Source organism: Vulpes vulpes, unplaced genomic scaffold (assembly GCF_048418805.1).
Source record: "Vulpes vulpes isolate BD-2025 unplaced genomic scaffold, VulVul3 u000000644, whole genome shotgun sequence".
Classification (NCBI taxonomy): domain Eukaryota; kingdom Metazoa; phylum Chordata; class Mammalia; order Carnivora; family Canidae; genus Vulpes; species Vulpes vulpes.
This window is the reverse complement of record NW_027325787.1, coordinates 1,341,012-1,360,740: the sequence shown is the minus strand read 5'-3', so window position 1 is coordinate 1,360,740 and position 19,729 is coordinate 1,341,012. Positions and strand designations below refer to the sequence as shown.

Genomic DNA, 19,729 nt, shown 5'->3' with positions numbered 1-19,729 from the left:
TGCATCCCTAGTTTTTTACTTATGCCACAGGTTAAACTTATTATTTGCTATTTTTATATTAAGGAGTTCCTGAAGGATGCCTGAATGGCTCGATGGGTTAAGCAGCTAACTCTTGGTTTCCTCTCAGGTCATGATCTCAGGATTGTGAGATCCACACTGGGACATGGAGCCTCCTTAAGATTCTCTCTCCTCTCCCTCTGCCCCTCTGCGTTCTCTCCCTCTCTCAAAAAAAAAAAAAAAAAGAGTTACTGAAAATAAGTTGTCTCATGATGTAATGTAATGCTATATATACCAGTACAGATATATTAAAATATATTATCATTCTGCTGTTGATACCTTGCATGAGTTTTCCGTGTAGGTGACACAGTTGCCTAGATCATCCCCAGGTGCACACAATTTTCTCTTCAGCTAATGGTGAAATCCATTAGGGTGGGTCTTTAGCCTCCAGCTCTGTAGCCGTGGAGTTCACTCAGTGCATCATGATCTGTACTCATTTCCTATTGCTGCTGTAACAAATGACCACAGCCTGAGCAATACCAATTTATCATCATGCAGTCTGGAGATAAGAAGTTCAGAATCAGTCTGACTTGTGTAAAGTCCAGGTGTCAGCAGGACTGGTTCCTTCTGGAGACTCTAAGAGACAATCCATTTACTTGCCTTTTTTAGCTTCTGGAGACTGCTCACATTCCTTGGCTTGTGACCCTTCTCTCTATCACTCCAATCTGTTTCCATAGTCCCATCCCATACTGTTGGCTCTGAGGGATAATTCAGACATGCTTCCCATGTCAGCACCCTTAATCACATCTACAAAGTCCTTTTACCATAGCAGGTAATGTTCACAGGTTCTGGGGATCTGGATATGGACGTCTCTGGAAAGCCATCATCCAACTGTCTCATATACTTTTTCTCACTGTTATCTATTGTATTGGTAAGGTCCTAAATAAAGTTCATCGAGGTTAAGAAGCATCCCCAGGGTCATAAATAGAGTCAAACCACGTTTGACTCTAAAACCTCTTTTAAACCACTTACAGGTATCACCCTCTATTTTTATTTTTAAAGCTCGCTGGCATATGCTTGTCACAGACTTTCCACTTTGACTTTATCTGTTGTATGTACAAACTCAAACTATTGGAGAGCAATTCTCTTATTGAAAGAGTTCACCTTTTAAAATTTGTCCAGTATGTACAGGATAATTGCCTTTTTATAAAGGTTCGTTCTTTCTTTTTCTTTCTTTCTTTCTTTCTTTCTTTCTTTCTTTTCTTTTCTTTTCTTTTCTTTTCTTTTCTTTTTGAATTTTGCTAATTCAAAAGGAAATGTATTTATTGAATAGTGTTGGTTCTGTGATACATAGCACCTGAATCTGTTCTTTGGGTATCTTTTTTTAAACTACATGCTTGTGTTCACTTGAGAGCTGATACAATCTCTTTGCTTTTTGATTGCTCCTGTGTCATTTTCTTTATGGACTAGTATACAAAGCATAGAAAAGAAGTAATTTTTAAACTATATAGTTAATGATAATGCCATTGATAGCTAAAGTAATCATTTAAAAAAAACAAACAAACCCTGCATTGAGCTCTGGGTACTTGACATGGATATTAATAAGAAACCCTGAAACTAATCCATTGAGCTCTGATGAAGATTTAGAGTGCCCTCATAAAACAATACCTTTTTTAAAAGATAAATTTGCCATTCACTGGCTGGGTCAGGCCTCTTGTGGGTAGTTGCCCATACTCTGTCATTAATCTTCTATATCGTTTAAAGCCGATGATTTCACATTCTTATCAGCACTAGGTCACACTTTAAAAAGAAAGATACATAAACTTGATAGAGAGGGTTGGAATGGAATTCAAATGAAAGAATTAGTCAAAAAAGGGATATATAAAGATTTCACTGCAGCACTTGAAATTTTCCATTACCAAAATAGAATTCTAAAAACACCACATTATCCTTCAGTTCTTCCCTCTACACTAGTAAGGATTGCTGTTGATTATTTTAACAAGGGATTATCCAAATTTATTGGTGATAGTTAATAGTCCAGGAATGCTTCATCTGTAAATACACTTCTCTTGGTGAAAGCTCTCTGCACTATTCTTTTTTTTTTCCTTTCTAGCTTCACACATTTCTGGTGATGGAACTTCTGAACGGGGGAGAGCTGTTTGAGCGCATTAAGAAGAAGAAACACTTCAGTGAGACGGAAGCCAGCTACATCATGCGGAAGCTCGTTTCGGCTGTCAGCCACATGCATGACGTCGGCGTGGTGCACAGAGACTTGAAGCCTGAGGTATCGCCCCTGTCACTCAGGCTGTTCCTAAATATTCCCCCGGGACCTGCAGGCTTCTCTTGCTTTGTTTCTTGGGGCTTTCTGCTAAATAGATTCTTGCAGGGCACCTGGGTAGCTCAGTGGCTGAGCATCTGCCTTTGGCTCAGGGCATGATCCTAGGTCCTAGGATTGAGTCTTGCATCAGGTTCCCCACAGGGAGCCTGCTTCTCCCTCTGCCTATGACTCTACCTCTTTCTCTGTCTGTGTCTCTCATGAACAAATAAATAAAATCTTAAAAAAAAAAAAAAAAGATACTTGCAGATATCCCATTTCTTGGATTTTTTTTCTTTTCTATTTTAGTCTAAAATAAATTTTTTTTCTTTTCTTTTTCTTTTTTTTTTTTCTTTTTGCCAGCAGATCATCTTGAGGTTATATTTGTAAGTGTGAGAGCCTTTTATGGAAGAAATACTTTATGCAACAGTTGTGAGCTAAAAATAGCAATGGAAATGTTTTGTAGCAGAAAATAATATCCTTTCTCTATGTGTACCGTTTGAGAGGGATTTTTTCAAATGATATTTTGTGAAAGCTTATTTTTCATTTTTGTAATCAAAGTGATTATCTCATGAATAGCAATGTATATAATTCTATTCTGAATATTTAAACATAAAAGAATTGTCTTGGTTTAACTAGTTGTACAGTCCTTTTATGCGCTTCTTTTTGCTCATGTATGATATTTATAGGATTGTGTAGCAATGCGGAAGCAGCAGCTTTTTATATATTCCTACTTTCAAAAGGTTATTAAAGAAGGTTCTAACTCCAGAAAGCCCCTTTTTAGTATCAAAACTATGAAAATTCCCCCCTTTGAGGAAATCATCAAAATAATCATGAAAATTGAAAAACAAAACCCAATAATTTATGAAAGACTAACAATGACTCATCCTTTTTCATTTGCAAAATTATACATATTTCCTCTTTAAAATAGAACTTCATTTTTAATAGCCACGTGATTATAATGCATTGCCAATTTTTTTTAAGTAATAATTTCTTTGGAGTTTATTTTTTGTGTTAAACCACAAAAGAATATGTCTCTGAAAGCACTGGGTTTTTTTTTGCCTGCTTAAGTATCTTGATCATTGGTAGGAAGAGGATGTTTTAAAAATAGAATTCTGTGCATCCAAATATAATTGACTGTTTCTAAAGCATCTGAACTTCTGTCTGTGGACTTCCTATTACTGTTACTCATATTACTAGTAATTAATCAAAAGTGAATTGTTTTATGAACTTGCAACTCTGGTAGCTCCCCCTCTGCTTCCTTCATCCGAGTTCTCACTCTCCTACAGAACACCCACTGAAAATATGGTGCTCTGTACATCGGAGATTAGAGATCTATTTTTAAATGTGAAAGCACACAACTTAAATGTTTTCTTGATAGACAAGGAACAAGCATGTAATTTTTTTAATTGAAAAGATCTGTTCCATGACTGTATAGAATTCATTTTCACATGTTTTATTCTTTGATAACTGGCCATCTGTCATCCCACGAGTCTCAGATGAGGCAACTGTCCTCTCCAACAGAATTTAAATTTGCCTTCCTATTTTACTGATCAAAAAGATACTTATGTTGCTTAATTCTTGTTTGTTACAAACCTTTTCTTTCAAATAATCATTTGAAATGAAGAATTGTCAGATTATTTAGGAGATTCTACTACAGTTATAGCCCTAAATCAAAATAGATTTTGGAGAAATGAAAATGTGCCTTTGTACTAACATCTCCATGATAAAATAACTTTCACTTGGTCTTTTAAATGGCAGAATATATTATTTCCAGACTAAAAGTTTAATGCCTTTCCCATTGATGTCATATTTTAAGATCTGATTATATATCTTTTGGTTGATGTTTGTGTGGCCTTGGCTTTCTGCTTAGGCAAAATCCTAAATTCTAAGTGAGAAGCAGACAAATTTAGAAGCTGGCTAACATTCTTAGCGGGTTGCTTTGTACTTTTCAAATTGGACCCCATACTCTTGAAAGATTAAGAAAAATTACATCAAATTTGTTTCAAGTGGGACTTGAGATCAGGCTGAAAGGCAGTTGCTTCCTGCCACTCCTGCCCTTGCGCATCCAACTCCACTCAGAGAATGGGAGCGGGAGGCCGCATCTCCTTTACATCAAGAACTGCTGCTAAGGAAGTCCTCTGCCTGTCTTAATATAGAATAAACTGAAGTCATTTCCCAAGGAGGCTTAGCAGGCTCCATGAGGACGAGGGCCAGGTGTGCTTCCCATGCCTCTGTGTTCATAGCACAAGGCTTGCGCTGCAGAGGGGCTCGGGAGTCGTTTGATGAAAGACTTCTCCCCAGCTCAAGCGGATGAACCCCAGCTGTGACTGGGGTGTTGTGAAGCCTTACATTCAGTTATATCCACATTTTAATTCCATCACAAATTCAGGATCAAGCATTGTATGATAGAACATTTAAGAAAACTCTTTAATATTTTTGCTTTTCTCTCCTCCCACATTTTGCATTTTTAACTTTTGAATGGAAGGTGTAGAAGATTTTTCTTTGTATGAATGATGCTTTCTGCGGTGTCCTTTATTTTAGCTGGAATAATAGTAACAAACAAATGATGTTCCAGATCTGAAGAATAATTTAATAAAGATGTCACAGGTTTTGTCAGGATGTCTGAAGACAGTGTAATCAGATTCACTTACTGTGGGCACTAGCTTGATAATAAAAAGGATGACCATGCATCAGACTATTAGCATTTATTAAACATGATAAACATAAACATGAGAACAGTACAGTAAAGCCTTAGTGACCGAGAAGGCTTGGCGATGAGACATTCAAGAGAGCACTGTTTTCTGAATAACTGAGGGATAATATCCATAAGCATCAAAAAAATGTTTAATTATTAACTGGGAGAAAATATTTCTGAAATATAATGTATGTCTTTACCATGACTTCTTTCTTTCTTTTTTATTTTTTTCTATTTATTCAAGTAATCTCTACACCCAGCGTGGGGCTTGAACTCATGATCCTGAGATTAAGCTTCGCATACTCTTCCAACTGAGCCAGCCAGGCATGCCTACCATGTCTTCTTAAATAGGATGTACTAGATACAGTTATATTTTTTTATGACTGTATTCAATGGGCAGATATGTACCAAAGCACCTACTAGATGACTGTACCAGGTTTTCGGAATAGAGTCATAAGTAAAGTGGACACATAGTCCCTGCCGTTGGGGAATTACTGCCTAATGGGGAAGAAGACATTGAATTGATAATACCAAGATGCCAAGTACCAGAAGGAATAGGAAAATATAGTAGCAGAAAATAGAAAAAGTTCTAACTTGAGTTTGGTGGTACATTAGGGTGGTTATTTCTCAACACAGAGTAGGTGCATGTGAACCAGGTCAGAAGGGAGGCTGATAGAGGAGGTAGAGGGCAAACACTGAGCAAGAAAAACGTAGACAATGGCTCTGATGTGAGAAGTGTGTTACAGTTGAACAATGTTCCATAAGACATTATAAAATTGAAATAATACAAAAAAACATAAGACAGAGAACAACAGTACATTGACATCCAGCTCCCAGACCCTCCGCATCAGACCTCTCTCCTTGTCGCAATCCAGTATCAGCGTGTAGATAGTGTTACATAAATGGCACCACCAAGTCCCAGGACAGTTTCATGTGAGACTAATTGAAATGTTTGTATCTTGCAGAATTTATTGTTCACTGATGAAAATGACAATTTGGAAATTAAAGTCATCGATTTTGGGTTTGCACGCTTAAAGCCACCTGATAACCAGCCTCTCAAGACGCCTTGCTTCACCCTGCACTATGCGGCCCCAGAGCTCTTGAATCATAATGGCTATGACGAGTCTTGTGACCTCTGGAGCCTGGGCGTCATTCTGGTGAGTTCTTTTCACTAGAGCCACTAAACCTAGTCACTTTCCGGATGCCCTCTTGCCTGTCTCTCTCTCCCTGCTCTTTTTCTTAAAGTTGTGGGAAAAAATTGACAAATTGATTTATTTTCTGTACAATGAAAGATCTGACCCAAGACAGATCTTTCCCTTTTTTAAAATTGACATTGGAGACAATGTAGGAGTTTTTATTTTGGTTTATTTTGAAATATTGAAGGCACTGCATTTTATGTGCATGAAGAGTTTATATAGTGTTTTTCTTTTTAAAAGAGGCAGCAGTATATTTTCAAAAGACAGGCATATTGGATATAATGTGAAAACAGCAAAGTGATTTATTAATAGGAAAACATTAAAAAATACATTCTGTGAGATTTTCAGACTAAAAATGTAATTATAGAAGATAATTTAGGATAAATTAACAAATTAATAGGTAAAGCGAGAAATATTTATAGTAACTTAGAGTAATCGTAAGCATGCTTTTCACAAAATGTCCTTGGCTGCCGTGATCAGAAACAGAACATTAAAGCTAGAAAAACCTTGGCATGTTTCTTCTCAAAATAGCTTGACTTTTTCTGCATGTAATTTGTAATGCATAATCTTAAGGGAAGGAATTTCAGACAAATACAGAAAGATTTGAGGAACAAGTGAAATCACTCATAATCTCATTGTGTGGAGATGATGTGTGTGAGCTCCCCGGCTCCTAACACCCCCACCTTTACCACCGTGTTATATGTGCTGTCAGCTATGTGGGTTTTTTTTAACAAACAAGACTATATTACACATGTGGTTTGGGCCTCCAGCATTCATTTAACCATTTCTTTACTAATGAGCAGTCCGCGTTTTCCAGTGTTTCACTAATTACAAACTACACAAATCAGGGTTTGTTTTTTGTTTTTTTATATATGTGGCTGCTTTTGTCTCATTATTTCCTTGGAATAGACTCCTATGAGAAGGGCATGCACATCTTTATTTTGACATATATGCCTGGATTTCCTTCTAGAAGGAAACAGATCATATTCTCATCAACTGTATGCGAATACATCAGATAATATCTGATTTCAGTCTTAAGTAACTTCCTACTGTTGAAATTTGCATACATTTCTTTGATGAACATTTAGTTTTGAGCATCTTTTCATGTATTTGGACATTTGTATTTTCTTTTTTATGAATTGCTGTTTTTGAGCTTTGCCCATTTTCCCGTGGAGAAATTTTCCTTGTTTTAAAGCTCAGTGAAGGATTTTAATCCTTTGTCTGCCATTGATATTGGAGATGTTTTTTCTGATTTGTCATTTGTGTGAAAACTTTGTTTATAGTAATATGAGATTTTCTTTTGGGTTTTAAAAGGATTTAAATGGAGAATTTTTTATCTCTATGTAGTAAGATGTCAGTCTTTTCCTTTATGATATTTGGTTTCAATGTTAGATTATCCCTCCACCCCTACCCCAACCCAAGATTATAAAAACACTCTCCTAAATTTTCCTCTAGAATTATATTTTATTTTTATACTTAAATCTGCACTCCATCTGGGATTTATTTTGGTGTCAGTTTGTATTCCCCCAGAGGCTAAGCCAGTAGTCCCTGCAGGATGGTTCTTCTTTTATTTTTAAGCTTTATATGGTTTTCTTTCCAGCAATTTTAAGTCATCATTTATAATTTTCAAACTGAAATTAAATATTTATGAATAAGATATTTTAAATAAAAATAAACAACTAACTTCTATAGATTTGAGAGTTTCATTTAAGGACTTAAACCAATGACATTTTCATTAGCATTCTCCTAAAATATTAGTCTAAATAAAAAGGAGCTTTCCAATTTTGGCAATAATATAAAATTACCCCATGTAAAAGAGCCTTTACTTTAAATATAGGTCAATAATAATTATCATGCTCTTTAACATTTTAAAAGACAGTCTTAGAACGCACAGACAGGTATGTTAGAACTTCTGAATGCATGTCTATGGAAGTAACTTTGTGTGATTGCGTGGATGTGGAAGCCATGCTTCTCTCTCAATCTGCTTGTCAAGTTGTTAAGACAAGCAGGGAACAAAGAACAGCTTAACTGATACCACAGGAGTTCAGTCACAATATCCAGACTGTGGAAAGTTCTACAGTACAAATAACCCAGTTTCTCCTGTGAGAAAAAAGCCCGAGAGCCTGTAGATTAAAAGACACTTGTAAAACAGTATTTACACTGACTTGAATTCTGATTCAAGCAAATTCTAATTACAATTCTATTTATTAAATTCAAACTCTGAGTCATACAGATGTAATTATAATAGATACCTGCAGTGTATGTGATGCAGTTGGAGAAATCTGAATATTGATTGGATACTGAATGATATAAAGGAATTACTGCTAATTATTTTAAGGTATGATAATGGTGTGGTTGTGTCTTTGTGCCTTTTAGAGATACACAATGAAATACAGATGAACCAAGTTCATTGTGCATTAAATTGTCACAGAAAAACAGTGCTTTGCAAGCCTTTCCAAGTGAATGAATGCATATCTCCAGAAGATCTAGATACAAAGCCTTAGTTATTCCATAGGAAGCACAAAGTTTATTTGGAGTCTCCTAATTTGCTTTAGAAATCTATGGCCTTTTGGAACACCAGGCTGGCTCAGTCAGTGGAGCATATGACTCTTGATCTCGGGTTGGGAGTTCAAGCCCCACATTGGGTGTAGAGATTGCTTAAAAATAAAATCTTAAAAAAAAAAAAAAAGGAAATCTATGACCTCTTTGTGTGTTGTATCTAATAAACATGAATGTGGCTATTATAATTTGAAAATAATTTACATTTCCCCTCTTGAGTAATACAAATACCCCAGGAAGCTGCATCCGATAGTCTCATATGGCTCATCTGCCTCATGTATATTGCAGTCCCTATCCAAAACATGCAGGACTTTAATTAAGATAGAGCTTACACAATGTCTTAGCTTGGTGCTGCCATAACAAAATGCCACTGATTAGATGGCTTGAACAACAGAAATTTTTTCTTTCACAGACTAGAGGCTGGGAAGTCCAATGCCAAGATGCCAGCAATGTTGGCATCTGGTGAGGATTTTCTCCTTGGGTTGTAAACAGCCACCTGTTCTCTGTATCCTCACATGGCCTTTCCTCAGTGAGTGTGCTTAGAGAGAGAGCATGACTGAGCAAACTCTCTGCTATTCTTTTTATAAGGACGCTAATCCCATTGGATCAGGACCCCACCCTTACGACTGCATGTAACTTTAATTACCTCCATATAGACCCTATCTCTAAAAATAGGCACATTGGGGGTTGGGTCTTCAACATATGAATTTCTTTTAAAGATTTATTTATTTCAGAAAGAGAGAGAGAGAGAGTGTGTGTGTGTGTGCGTGTGTGTGTGCGCAAGCATGTGCTTGTGAGCGTGAAGGGCAGAGGGAGAGGGAGAGAGAGACTTTCAAGCAGACTCCCCACTGAGGGAGCCTGAAGCAGGGCTTGATCTCATGACATTGATATATATATATATCAATTAGCATGTTTCAGAATGCTCCAAACTGGAAACAAATCAAATGTTCATCAACAGTAGAAAGGTATTCTAGTCTGGGGTCCTCAGGAAGCAGAACCTGAAGCTAAGGTATGTTTCCTTGTGTTCCTAAGGAGCAAAATCCCAGGGAGAAGGAAGAAAGCAGAGAAAGAGGGATTGCAGAAGTACACACCTGGGTTGTCACTTATTGTTATCAAGTGCAGCTGATCACTTGAGTTCATGAACCAGGACCTCTAATGAAGCAAACCCTAAGTTTGCAGGGACAGAAACTTGAGTTTTATAAGTGTACCCACTGTTATGTACCCATAAAACCTAGATATAGGAGAGGGGGTGCCTGGGTGGCTTAGTCAGCTAAGCATCTGACTCTTGATTTTTGGCTCAGGTCTGATCTCAGGGTCGTGAGATCGATTCTCTCTCCCTCTTCTCTGCCCCTGCTCCCTACCTCCACCAACTTGCACATGCTCTCTCTCCCTCTAAAAAAAGAATCTAGATATGGGGGACCTGGCACCAGTGGATCATCCATTGGTTCAATGTTATCCTCAAGGACGGTGCTCCAACCCCACAGGGTATTGTCCTGAGCAGGTGGCTTCACTGAGTCTTTCATGTTCTAATAGGACCATGTATCAACCAGACCCAGTTTCCTTTCTTTCCTCATCAAGGAAAAGTCGTAGGGAATTCCTCCTCAGTGAGGCCATTGGCTTGAGTTGAGGAAGAAGTGTTGATGCAACAGAGATAGGTGAATATAACTTAACTCCTGCCTTCTGGACCTCCTGGGGCTGATTCCAAGTGAGCCGTGTCCACAGTACACTGAACTGCTGCTGTGACTCTGTGAATGAGCACAGCTGCTGATCCTAGCACACAATGCACTGCTCTTGGTGTCCCTTCTGTGGGCACTCATGGTCTACTAGGAACCAGTAGCATCCAGGAGCTGTTTTGCAGATGGCAGTTCTCTGCCACAGGAGGCAAGAATGCCAGCCCAGAATCCTTCAGGTCTGCTCTGCAACACTTCTCATGCAGTTGCCAAAGACTCCACACAGCATTCTTATCTTGCACAGATACCTCTAGCACAGTCGAGTCAGCCAGATCCCATGGCCTAGGTAGCAGGACGACTTGTGCTGCAGCTAGGACCTGCTGCAGAACCCTCTTTACTCTGGGACCCCCTTGAACCTGGTAGCCTTCCCAGTCACTTGATAAATGGATTAGAGCAGTATTCTCGAGAAGAGCAATATATGCTGTTCCCAAGATCCAGAGAGTCTTCTGCCTCTTTCTCGGTGGTACAAGGTACAGCCATTTGTCTTTTGGGGGGAAGTCTCTATGTCCCTAAGCACTGGAGCTCTAAAATCTTTCCTAATGTGACAGTCTGCTGAATGTTTGTACAGTCTATCCACTGCACTCTGGCATCCGTGTGCTTGAAGGCACCTAGGATACTGCAGTTCCTACTCACCGGGTCTCAATGAAGGTGTCAACACAGAGACATCAGAACCCCAGCACGGGATTCCTGAGGATGCCAAGGTGATCGAGGTCCTAACAGACTATTACAGCAGAGCAGGAGAGTTCACACAGCTCTTGGACAAGACAGTGAATGCTATCCTTGCCATGCAAAGGCTTACTGCTTCGATCTTTCCTATTGATAGAAGTCAAGAAGAATCTGTTGACCAGATCAGTGGGTGCTTATCCATGCCAGCACGGTATTGACTTGTACTACATTGAGCCAGGGCCTGCGGTGCCTCTGGTGTGTACACTATCCGCTGTTCTCAATTCTTCCTCCTCAGGGACTGCACTCTTTAATGTAATTGTGTGTTAGCTCTTGCTTTAGACTCTGCTCTTTGGGGGAACCCAGGCTAAGATAGTTGGCGCCGGCAGTGATCTGGAAAGTGGACTTTGAGGAAGGGGCTTTCAAGTTGCATGACTGGCTGTTCTGATTCCCCCACTTTCTGTCAGGAATGGGGTTCCTACTGCCTTCCAACTAGAGAAAGAGGAGGAAGGAAAAAAGTGTGAAGTTGGGTATACTACTGAGCTGGCTGCTGCTCCTACCAAGTGCAACGGGTTGCTCAATCCTGTTACATTTATTGTAAAGATGAAGAAATAGTCTAAGGGAGCTTAACTAATTTGCCCGAGCTGGTAACCAAAAAGCTAGAAAATAGAAGCTAGTAAGTGAAAAAGCAGTGGTTGGAAGCCAGGTCTGTGTGACTCAGAAGCTCATGTTCCCCTCCTGCCACGTGTCTTCTCTCTGGAGTAACGATGGCAGATGGTGGAGGCCCTGGTTACGCATCCTGGAAGGTTACACGGCAGGGTAGGTGGGCCTTCGCCGGCTCGATAGAAAATGGCCTTCTGAGGAGACAGAAGAGACAGGGGAGGCCTAGGGCCTGTGGGTGGGGAGCGTGGGTGGGAACTCGGGGACCTTAAGGCCGAGCCGGACGGGCAGTCGAGGTGCTGGGTCAGGGGCGGGAAGCTGGCACCCAAGTCTGAAGAGGGAGGAGAGACGTAGGCTGTGCCAGCGTCACTATGTGCAAAGGACAAAGGAGAACAGACTCAGGGAGGTTCTGGGATTTTCTTAAACTGTTTTGTCATTGTTCTTCAGGCGTCCACACCTGTCCCTCCTTAGAACAAATATCTTCATGTCAGGTGGCTCCAAGTCAGTAACTGCGGTCTCTTCTCCTTGGCGTCTCCATCTGGGGGAGCAGAGGTTTTCTCTCGGGCACGGTTTTCTTGTACAGAGAGTCCCAATTCCCGTCCAGAGCCTCCTGGTGTCTGGTCACCTCAGAGGGTCCAGGTTCCTTCTCCTCTCTGTCTGGGGCTCCGTCCTCACCCAGCGTTTGTTGACTACTCTCCTCTCTCCTGCTTTCCCCCCTTTTGATGTCCTTTTTATTATCCTGAGAGCTTCCATCCTTTCTGGGATCCAGTGTGTAAGAGCAGCATCCCCCCCCAAAAAAAAAGCAGCGTCCCCCTCTTGCCTTTGTGAGGGTGAGCCTGCCCGTTAGACTCATGGCCGGAAGAGAAATGGCAAGAGTCCTAGGTCACAGGGACTTGTCTGTGGGTGTGTGTCTCCTCCTGACGGCTGGGCTTGAAATGGAGACCATCCTCCTTGTCCCTTCCTGACTGATGCTGTGGTGAGCTGGCTCCCACCCGTACCAGCACTGTCTCCTCGCTGTGCAGCGCATCTGTGTGGTCTGCGCCCCGCCACCCTGCCTTCACCCCTCCGTGGCCTCTGGGTCTCTCAGGGAGCAGAGAGGAAACCTTCTCCGAGAAGTTTAAAGCTTAAATCCAGTCTCTGCTGCAAAGACAAGCCTCACTTAGCTTTTTCAGTTTTTCTGTTGACTTTTTAAAGGGCAAAAAACCTCAAACATAAATTTTTCAAACACATGGCTACAGTGAAAACAGGTGGTTGTAGCAAATTCATCATATTCAACGCGACGATGAGAGAAATAAAGTGGTAATTACAATCAAAACAGGAGGGCCTAACTTAAAAATGTTTGAAGTTCTTAACCACAGTTAATCTCCTAAGGAAAGGGGGTGTGGTATTGAATAGAAAACTAAACAAAAAAACAATTATTGAGGGGTTCGGCTATCTCTATTTTCTACTATCTTTTCTGAAGAACATCCTTGTTTGGTTCTTGCTCTTTAAATTTTGATGTAATAAGCTGTCTGACCTCTTCACAAGGCCTTGAAATGTGTTGGTCGCTTCAGTGGTAGAAGTCTACATGACCTCCTCAACCCCGGCATGCTGGTTGTAGGAGCCGGGAAACTATGTTGATGAAGTGAGTAGTGAAGCTCCGCGTGGCTTTGACCGTGACTTTGGCAGACATTCTCTTTTCTTCCCTTTCTTTTTTTTCCCTCTTCATAGTACACGATGTTGTCAGGGCAAGTTCCCTTCCAGTCTCACGACAAAAGTCTGACATGTACCAGTGCGGTGGAAATCATGAAGAAAATTAAAAAGGGAGATTTCTCCTTTGAAGGAGAAGCCTGGAAGAATGTATCCCAAGAAGCTAAAGATTTGATCCAAGGTAAGACTCTAATGAAAGTTCACACCATGTAGCGACTGAAGTGGAATCATACCCACTCACCTATGGTTGTTGGTTGCTCAGGGAATTCACGTGTGTCCTAGAAGGTTTCCAGGTCACTCTGCTGAGCCATAGGACCGCTGTCCCTTATGAATCTTGTCCACATCCAAGGGGTCCACAGGATCTCACTCTAACACCACCCAAATGAACTGACACTGTGTTACTGTCCTTTCCACCAAATATGCCTCCTCACTCCCTCCCCACTGCCAGGCGGCCAGACACTTGGGTGGCACTGTCGCCCCCCACATCCTCACCCTCAGTCCCTGGGTCCAGCGTCGGTCCTCACCCACCTCAGTCCCCAGGTCCGGTGTCAGTCCTCACCCCCCCTCAGTCCCCAGGTCCATCATCGGTCCTCACCCCCCCTCAGTCCCCAGGTCCAGCGTCAGTCCTCATCTCCCTCAGTCCCCAGGTCCATCATTGGTCCTCACCCCCCTCAGTCCCCAGGTCCATCATTGGTCCTCACCTCCCTCAGTCCCCGGGTCCAGCGTCAGTCCTCACCCCCCTCAGTCCCCAGGTCCATCATCGGTCCTCACCCCCCTCATTCCCCAGGTCCAGCATCGGTTCTCACCCCCATCAGTCCCTGCTCCAGCGACAGTCCTCACTGCCCACTCGGCCCCATTCATGCAGCCACCATCAGTTCTCTCAGATCCCAGGCACTGTCTCTGTTTTCTCACTGCCTGATGTCACCTGTCCCTTACCAATCAGCAGAGTGACCTTCCTCATACCCAGAGGTGATTATGCCTCTCTCTGCTAAATATCCTTCAGAGAGGCCCCATTAGCCCCCGGTCAGACTCCGTGGACAAGCACTGGAATTTTAGGGCCCTCCAGGCCCTGCTGCCCGGGCCTCCTGTGAGCCTCGCTCTGCCTTTGAATTCTTCACGTGTGCCTGCGCTCACATTCCTGCGTGACTTCAGGCTTGCTCTCTGTAATCCCCGGGGCATCCCTCTTCATGGAGCCCACTTGGGCTTATCCCCCAGGACTCATCTTCTGGAAGCCTTCCAGGGTGCCCACCCTCTAGTCAGAGCCTCCCCTTGGGCCACTCACACCCTGTGCATGGGGACTGTCCCCCAGTGCCTTCAGAGTTGGATTTTGTCTGCGTCTCCTCCTAGCTCCTCGTTGGGTCTCCATCTCCGTGTCCCTGTTGCCTTCCTGCACTCGCTGACTTGGGCATGGTGTGCATACAGGAATGAAGTGCACCTGGCACCCTGTTCATAGAGAGCTTGCCCGTGGCCACTGGGAGTGTATGTGTTGGGTGCTGATTCCCTCCTGATTGAGAAGCCGGTCGGCCTACAGTGGGCCTTGTCATTCGGGTTCAGTGTTTACGAGGGGATTTAGATGTATGAAAATGTAACTCCCTCTGTGGGAGGTTGAAGCCTTATCCAAATCACTGTGTCACATGAAGCTACCTGAGATTGATGTTTGGAACAAATCATAAAATAAAAACATCTTCATTATTCCCATAGGACTTCTCACAGTTGATCCAAATAAAAGACTTAAAATGTCAGGCTTGAGATACAACGAATGGCTTCAAGATGGCAGCCAGCTGTCCTCAAATCCTCTTATGACTCCAGACATTCTAGGATCTTCAGGAGCTGCTGTGCAAACCTGTGTGAAAGCAACTTTCCACGTAAGGCCCTGTGGTCCACACAGGTCGGGCGGGTGTGAAAAGGAATCAGGGCATTTACTCTGTAACTTCCAAGGCACACTCTTAGTAGAATATTTAAAATAATGTGTCCTTCTAGGTGTGTTTTTATAAATCCTTCTGTGATATAAACACATTTTATTAACAAAGTGTGTGGGAGACCCGAGTCACTGCTACCCCACAAAATACTTGACATTCAGGATGAGTTTGTGAGATGAGACAGTAGTTTGATATTTGAAGAGTTGAAAATTTTCAGTAGATAATGAAAACAATATGCATTATATTGGAGCTTTTATCTCTCGAATAGGCTAAATAATTTTCTTTAAAAGCCGTAAATAAACATTAGGAACTAAGGCACGTGTGAAAGTCCATCATTCACTCAACAACCATTTGTGCATAACCTGTCCTAGAGACTGTGAGGGATAGGGAGTAAGATTAGGCGCATTTGTGCCAAGCAGATGCAAATACTTTAAGATAATTGTATAAGGAATCGATGAATCAGGGAGAAATAAATTACCTCTGAAGGGATTAGCTCGAGAGAGGAATAGGAATGGCGTTTCTTCTTCAGCTGCAGAAATGGATTAAAAATTAATGAACTAGGATGCGTTGAGGTGTGAAGGGATTAACTCTTAGAGTTTGTATCCCCATCTTCCCTGGTGACATGTGATGCTAAGCCGTGAAGAATAACCCTGGTGACACCCAAACTTGAGGCAAAGAGAAGTGGGCACAGGCAACTGTAAGGAGAAAGCAAGGCCGAGGTGGGTGGAGCTAACCCTCTCTGTGTAGATGAAGTACTCCAGATACACCCCAAGTACCCCGGCCTGGAAGTGGAGAGGAGGATCCAATGTGCTCTGTGTGGGCATTTTGTGGTCAGAATCTTATTTTGTTTTACTTTTTAAAAAAAAAAAAAAAAAAAAGAGATTGTATTTATTCATGAGAGACACAGAAAGAGAGAGGCAGAGACACAGGCAGAGGGAGAAGCAGACTCTCTGCGGGGACTCCATCCCAGGACCCCGGGATCATGACCTGAACCAAAGGCAGACGCTCTATCGCTGAGCCACCCGGGTGCCCCCATGGTCAGAATGTTAAATCTGAGACACAGGACTAGTAAAAGTAATGGGGGTTGAGAGGTTAGTGGTCTTTATTGAAAAGTAGCACTATTGAAGTACTTCAATAGCACTATAGTAGCACTTCAAAAGATTTATGAGAACCCTGAGTCCTGAACGGCCCCGGCTGGTGTGGTTTAACGAGAACCCCCTCTTCCCATGAGCCCTGTACCCTGCCAGCAGGTTTGCACACAGTGGTCTTGGGGACTTGGTTCCAGAGCCGTGTGGCCACAGCAGGTTATCTGCAGGAAGTCACAGCTGCCAGGAAAACCACTGTCCCTCTCCCTTCACGGGGGCTCCCTTTCTCTCTCCCCTAGGCCTTTAACAAATACAAGAGAGAGGGCTTTTGCCTTCAAAACGTCGATAAGGCCCCTCTGGCAAAGAGGAGGAAGATGAAGAAGACCAGCACCAGCACGGAGACGCGCAGCAGCTCCAGCGAGAGCTCTCACTCATCCTCGTCCCACTCCCACGGCAAGACCACGCCCACCAAGACCCTGCAGCCCAGCCACCCCACCGACGCCAGCACCCCCGACGCACTCTTCCAGTTCTCAGACTGAGCAGCAGGCGGGGGGAGGTCACCGCTGACCACCCCGCCCCGCCAGGGCCCTCAGTGTGCCCGAGGTCACCTCTCACGCTTTTAAAAACCTGTCCTGTTGGTCTTCTTTGGAATCTGCTTCTTAGGGAGTTTTTTCAGGAAAACCCAGTATGTTACCCTCGTCCCAAAGCACTGGACAGAGAATGTTACTGTGAATAGAGCACCCTGTTATACTGGTTAGTGGCCTAGCACGACGCCAACAGGACTGTTCTGGAAAGAGCAGAGGGTCTGTCCGCAGATCTAACTAGGGACTGCTTAGGTGTGAGCTGCTTACTGAGTCGGTCGCAGGTTTTCTAAACATTTGCCAGCAAGAGTCCCTTGTACTGTGATGGTGACACTTTTCGCTTTGCCTTGTGGCCAGCGTGGGTTTTTAAGAGATTTGCACCCCTCCAACAGGGATTTATCAGAGAAAAAGGCCTGATGGTTTTCAAAATGAATCTGTAGTGAATTTTATGTGTGGCGTACACTTACTTCTTGAGAGAGGATTTTAACTTATTGTCTTTATTTTATGGTTACATGTGATGGTGACCTGTTATTATTAATCTTTTTCTAAAAAGTAAAAACAAAAAAACAAAAGCAAAAACAAAAAAGTGCAGGAACTTAAGGTCCCATGCTCTGTTATTTGGGATCCATCTGAGATGCATGCTAAGCTACGTATGTTTTTAATTTTGCACTGCTCTTTCCTGGCAGTTTGTTTTAATGGTTATTGCAAAATCTTAAGGTACATGTCTCTGTTTTAAGTAATATTGCACTTTATAAGAGAATATGGATAAAGCAAACTATTTTATAAAGTGCACTGTTTAAAGCATATGTACTGCATTTTTGCCAGTTTTTCCATTATCCACTTTAAATTTGTCCTCACGTCCCTGTTTCTACTTTGTTTGCACAAGTGGAATGGGCATATCATTAGCCAGTTAGGCACCGATGCGAAGAAAATCTAAAGGGAAATTCTATGAAACACTGTGCTTCACATTTGTACACTGTGTTGTGCTACAGGGAGGCGTGCCCTCCTGTAGTCGGATATTATGTACATAATATTTTAGAATCATGACTATGACTTGTCTTGAAATTTTTCTGTTAAATTTTAAATCCAGAAAGCATATTTTATAAACTTATGCAGAGCACTTTTATTGCTCCAAAGCTCTGAATTCCTACAGAAAATAAGTGCTATGTGATGAAGACATTTCATTGAAAGATTGCTGCATTTTTGAATACAATTAATTCACTCCCTATGCAAAAAAAGAAGTGATAGGATTTGTATGTTGTATTTTCTTTTAAAGCCATCACATGAAATGTCAGGACTGAGAAAAGTGATCTTTGCTATGTTTACAAGAATCATGCTTAAAAAGATAATGCCCTGTTTATTTTATAATTTTTGTTAATGGTAACCTCTTGAGCATTGGTTTGGAATTTGGGCATGATATTTATTTATTCCTTTCTTGAGATAATAGCAGCATTAATTTCAACCAGTTGTGAATACTAAAAATATTGCGCTCTATGTAATAGTAGTATATTTATTACTAAATCAATGTATATATTAATAGCACAGGCAAATTGCGAATATTAAAATATTTTCAAAATATCGTATTATTTTGTTCACATTTTTATCCACAATGGTTATTGGAAATAACTCTTTATATATTTTAGTGGCCCAGATGGCTCCATAATTCTTATGAGTCAGTGAAAGTTTTGTGCTCGTAGCTATCTTGTCTTTCCTGGTAACACTGGGAAATCGCTACGTAAATTATTACCAACCTATAGCAAATTCACAGAACGTGATTCCATCAGGCTCAGCGCTATAATAACCAAGAAAATGTCCATTTATATCTACAATTATATTGAATAGATTTGGAAAGGTGTGAGTTAGCTCTTTGGGTCATTTTTTAAACTGTGCAGTCCTAGTAGAAAATACTAAGTTGTCAAGTATAAACCAAAGGGGCTTTGTTGCTAATGGAAAATGATCCAGAAAAATAGTCAGTATACTCTAAGAATTGATGATGTCACTGACTCCCGGGTAATGAAATTGAGGGCTTTTCTTTTCATTTACTCTCAGTGAAGGACCCAACAGAAAATGGATGGGTCAAAAAAAAAAAAAAAAAAGGCAGAGTAAGAGGAGAAAGGAAAGAGACAACTAACCCATCACAGTGAGGCTCCCTGAATGACCTAGAGTGGGCATTTGAAAGAACCTCAAAAACCACCCGGATCTGTGCCCCCTTGTCAAACATCTTCATCCTCACGCTACTCGCAAATTCCAGAGAGGCCCCTGTGCCATGGGTCTGCAGCACTGAGACGGTGTGCACGCTGCTAGTTGGCTGGGGACTTACACTTGAAAATTCGTGAAGTTTTCAATGCGTCATCTCAGAAGTAAACAAAAAACTACTTCATATGAAGATTTTCAAGGAAAGGACTCTTTCTTAGTATTAGGAGTAAAACAGAAGCAGATCTAAAGAAAACCAAATACATACACTCAATCGTGTATGATACTTTATGATACTAATTTTGGAGATGAGGCCAAATCACCCCTCCCCTTTTTTTGGCTGATTGATTTTATTTGCATGTAGTTTCAGACCATCATAAATCCTGATTCATACATTCTTTGACTCTGTAGGGCTGATTGAAAGTCAAGCAGGTACAAAAAGAAA

General features: G+C 41.6%; 1 protein-coding gene across 7 annotated transcripts in view; it reads left to right on the top strand.

Moving 5' to 3' along the window:
• RPS6KA5 (ribosomal protein S6 kinase A5) overlaps positions 1-18,674 on the top strand; it is a 170,364-nt gene extending 151,690 nt beyond the window's left edge. For all 7 annotated transcript variants that reach the window (XM_025982535.2, XM_072745577.1, XM_072745576.1 and 4 more), the window contains 5 exons: positions 2,111-2,281; positions 5,975-6,166; positions 13,528-13,687; positions 15,208-15,371; positions 16,810-18,674. In XM_025982535.2, the coding sequence (XP_025838320.1) occupies positions 2,111-2,281; positions 5,975-6,166; positions 13,528-13,687; positions 15,208-15,371; positions 16,810-17,049 (927 nt within the window). In that variant the 3' untranslated portion in view covers positions 17,050-18,674. The remainder of the gene's footprint in view (positions 1-2,110; positions 2,282-5,974; positions 6,167-13,527; positions 13,688-15,207; positions 15,372-16,809) is intronic.
• Positions 18,675-19,729: the final 1,055 nt, after the last annotated feature.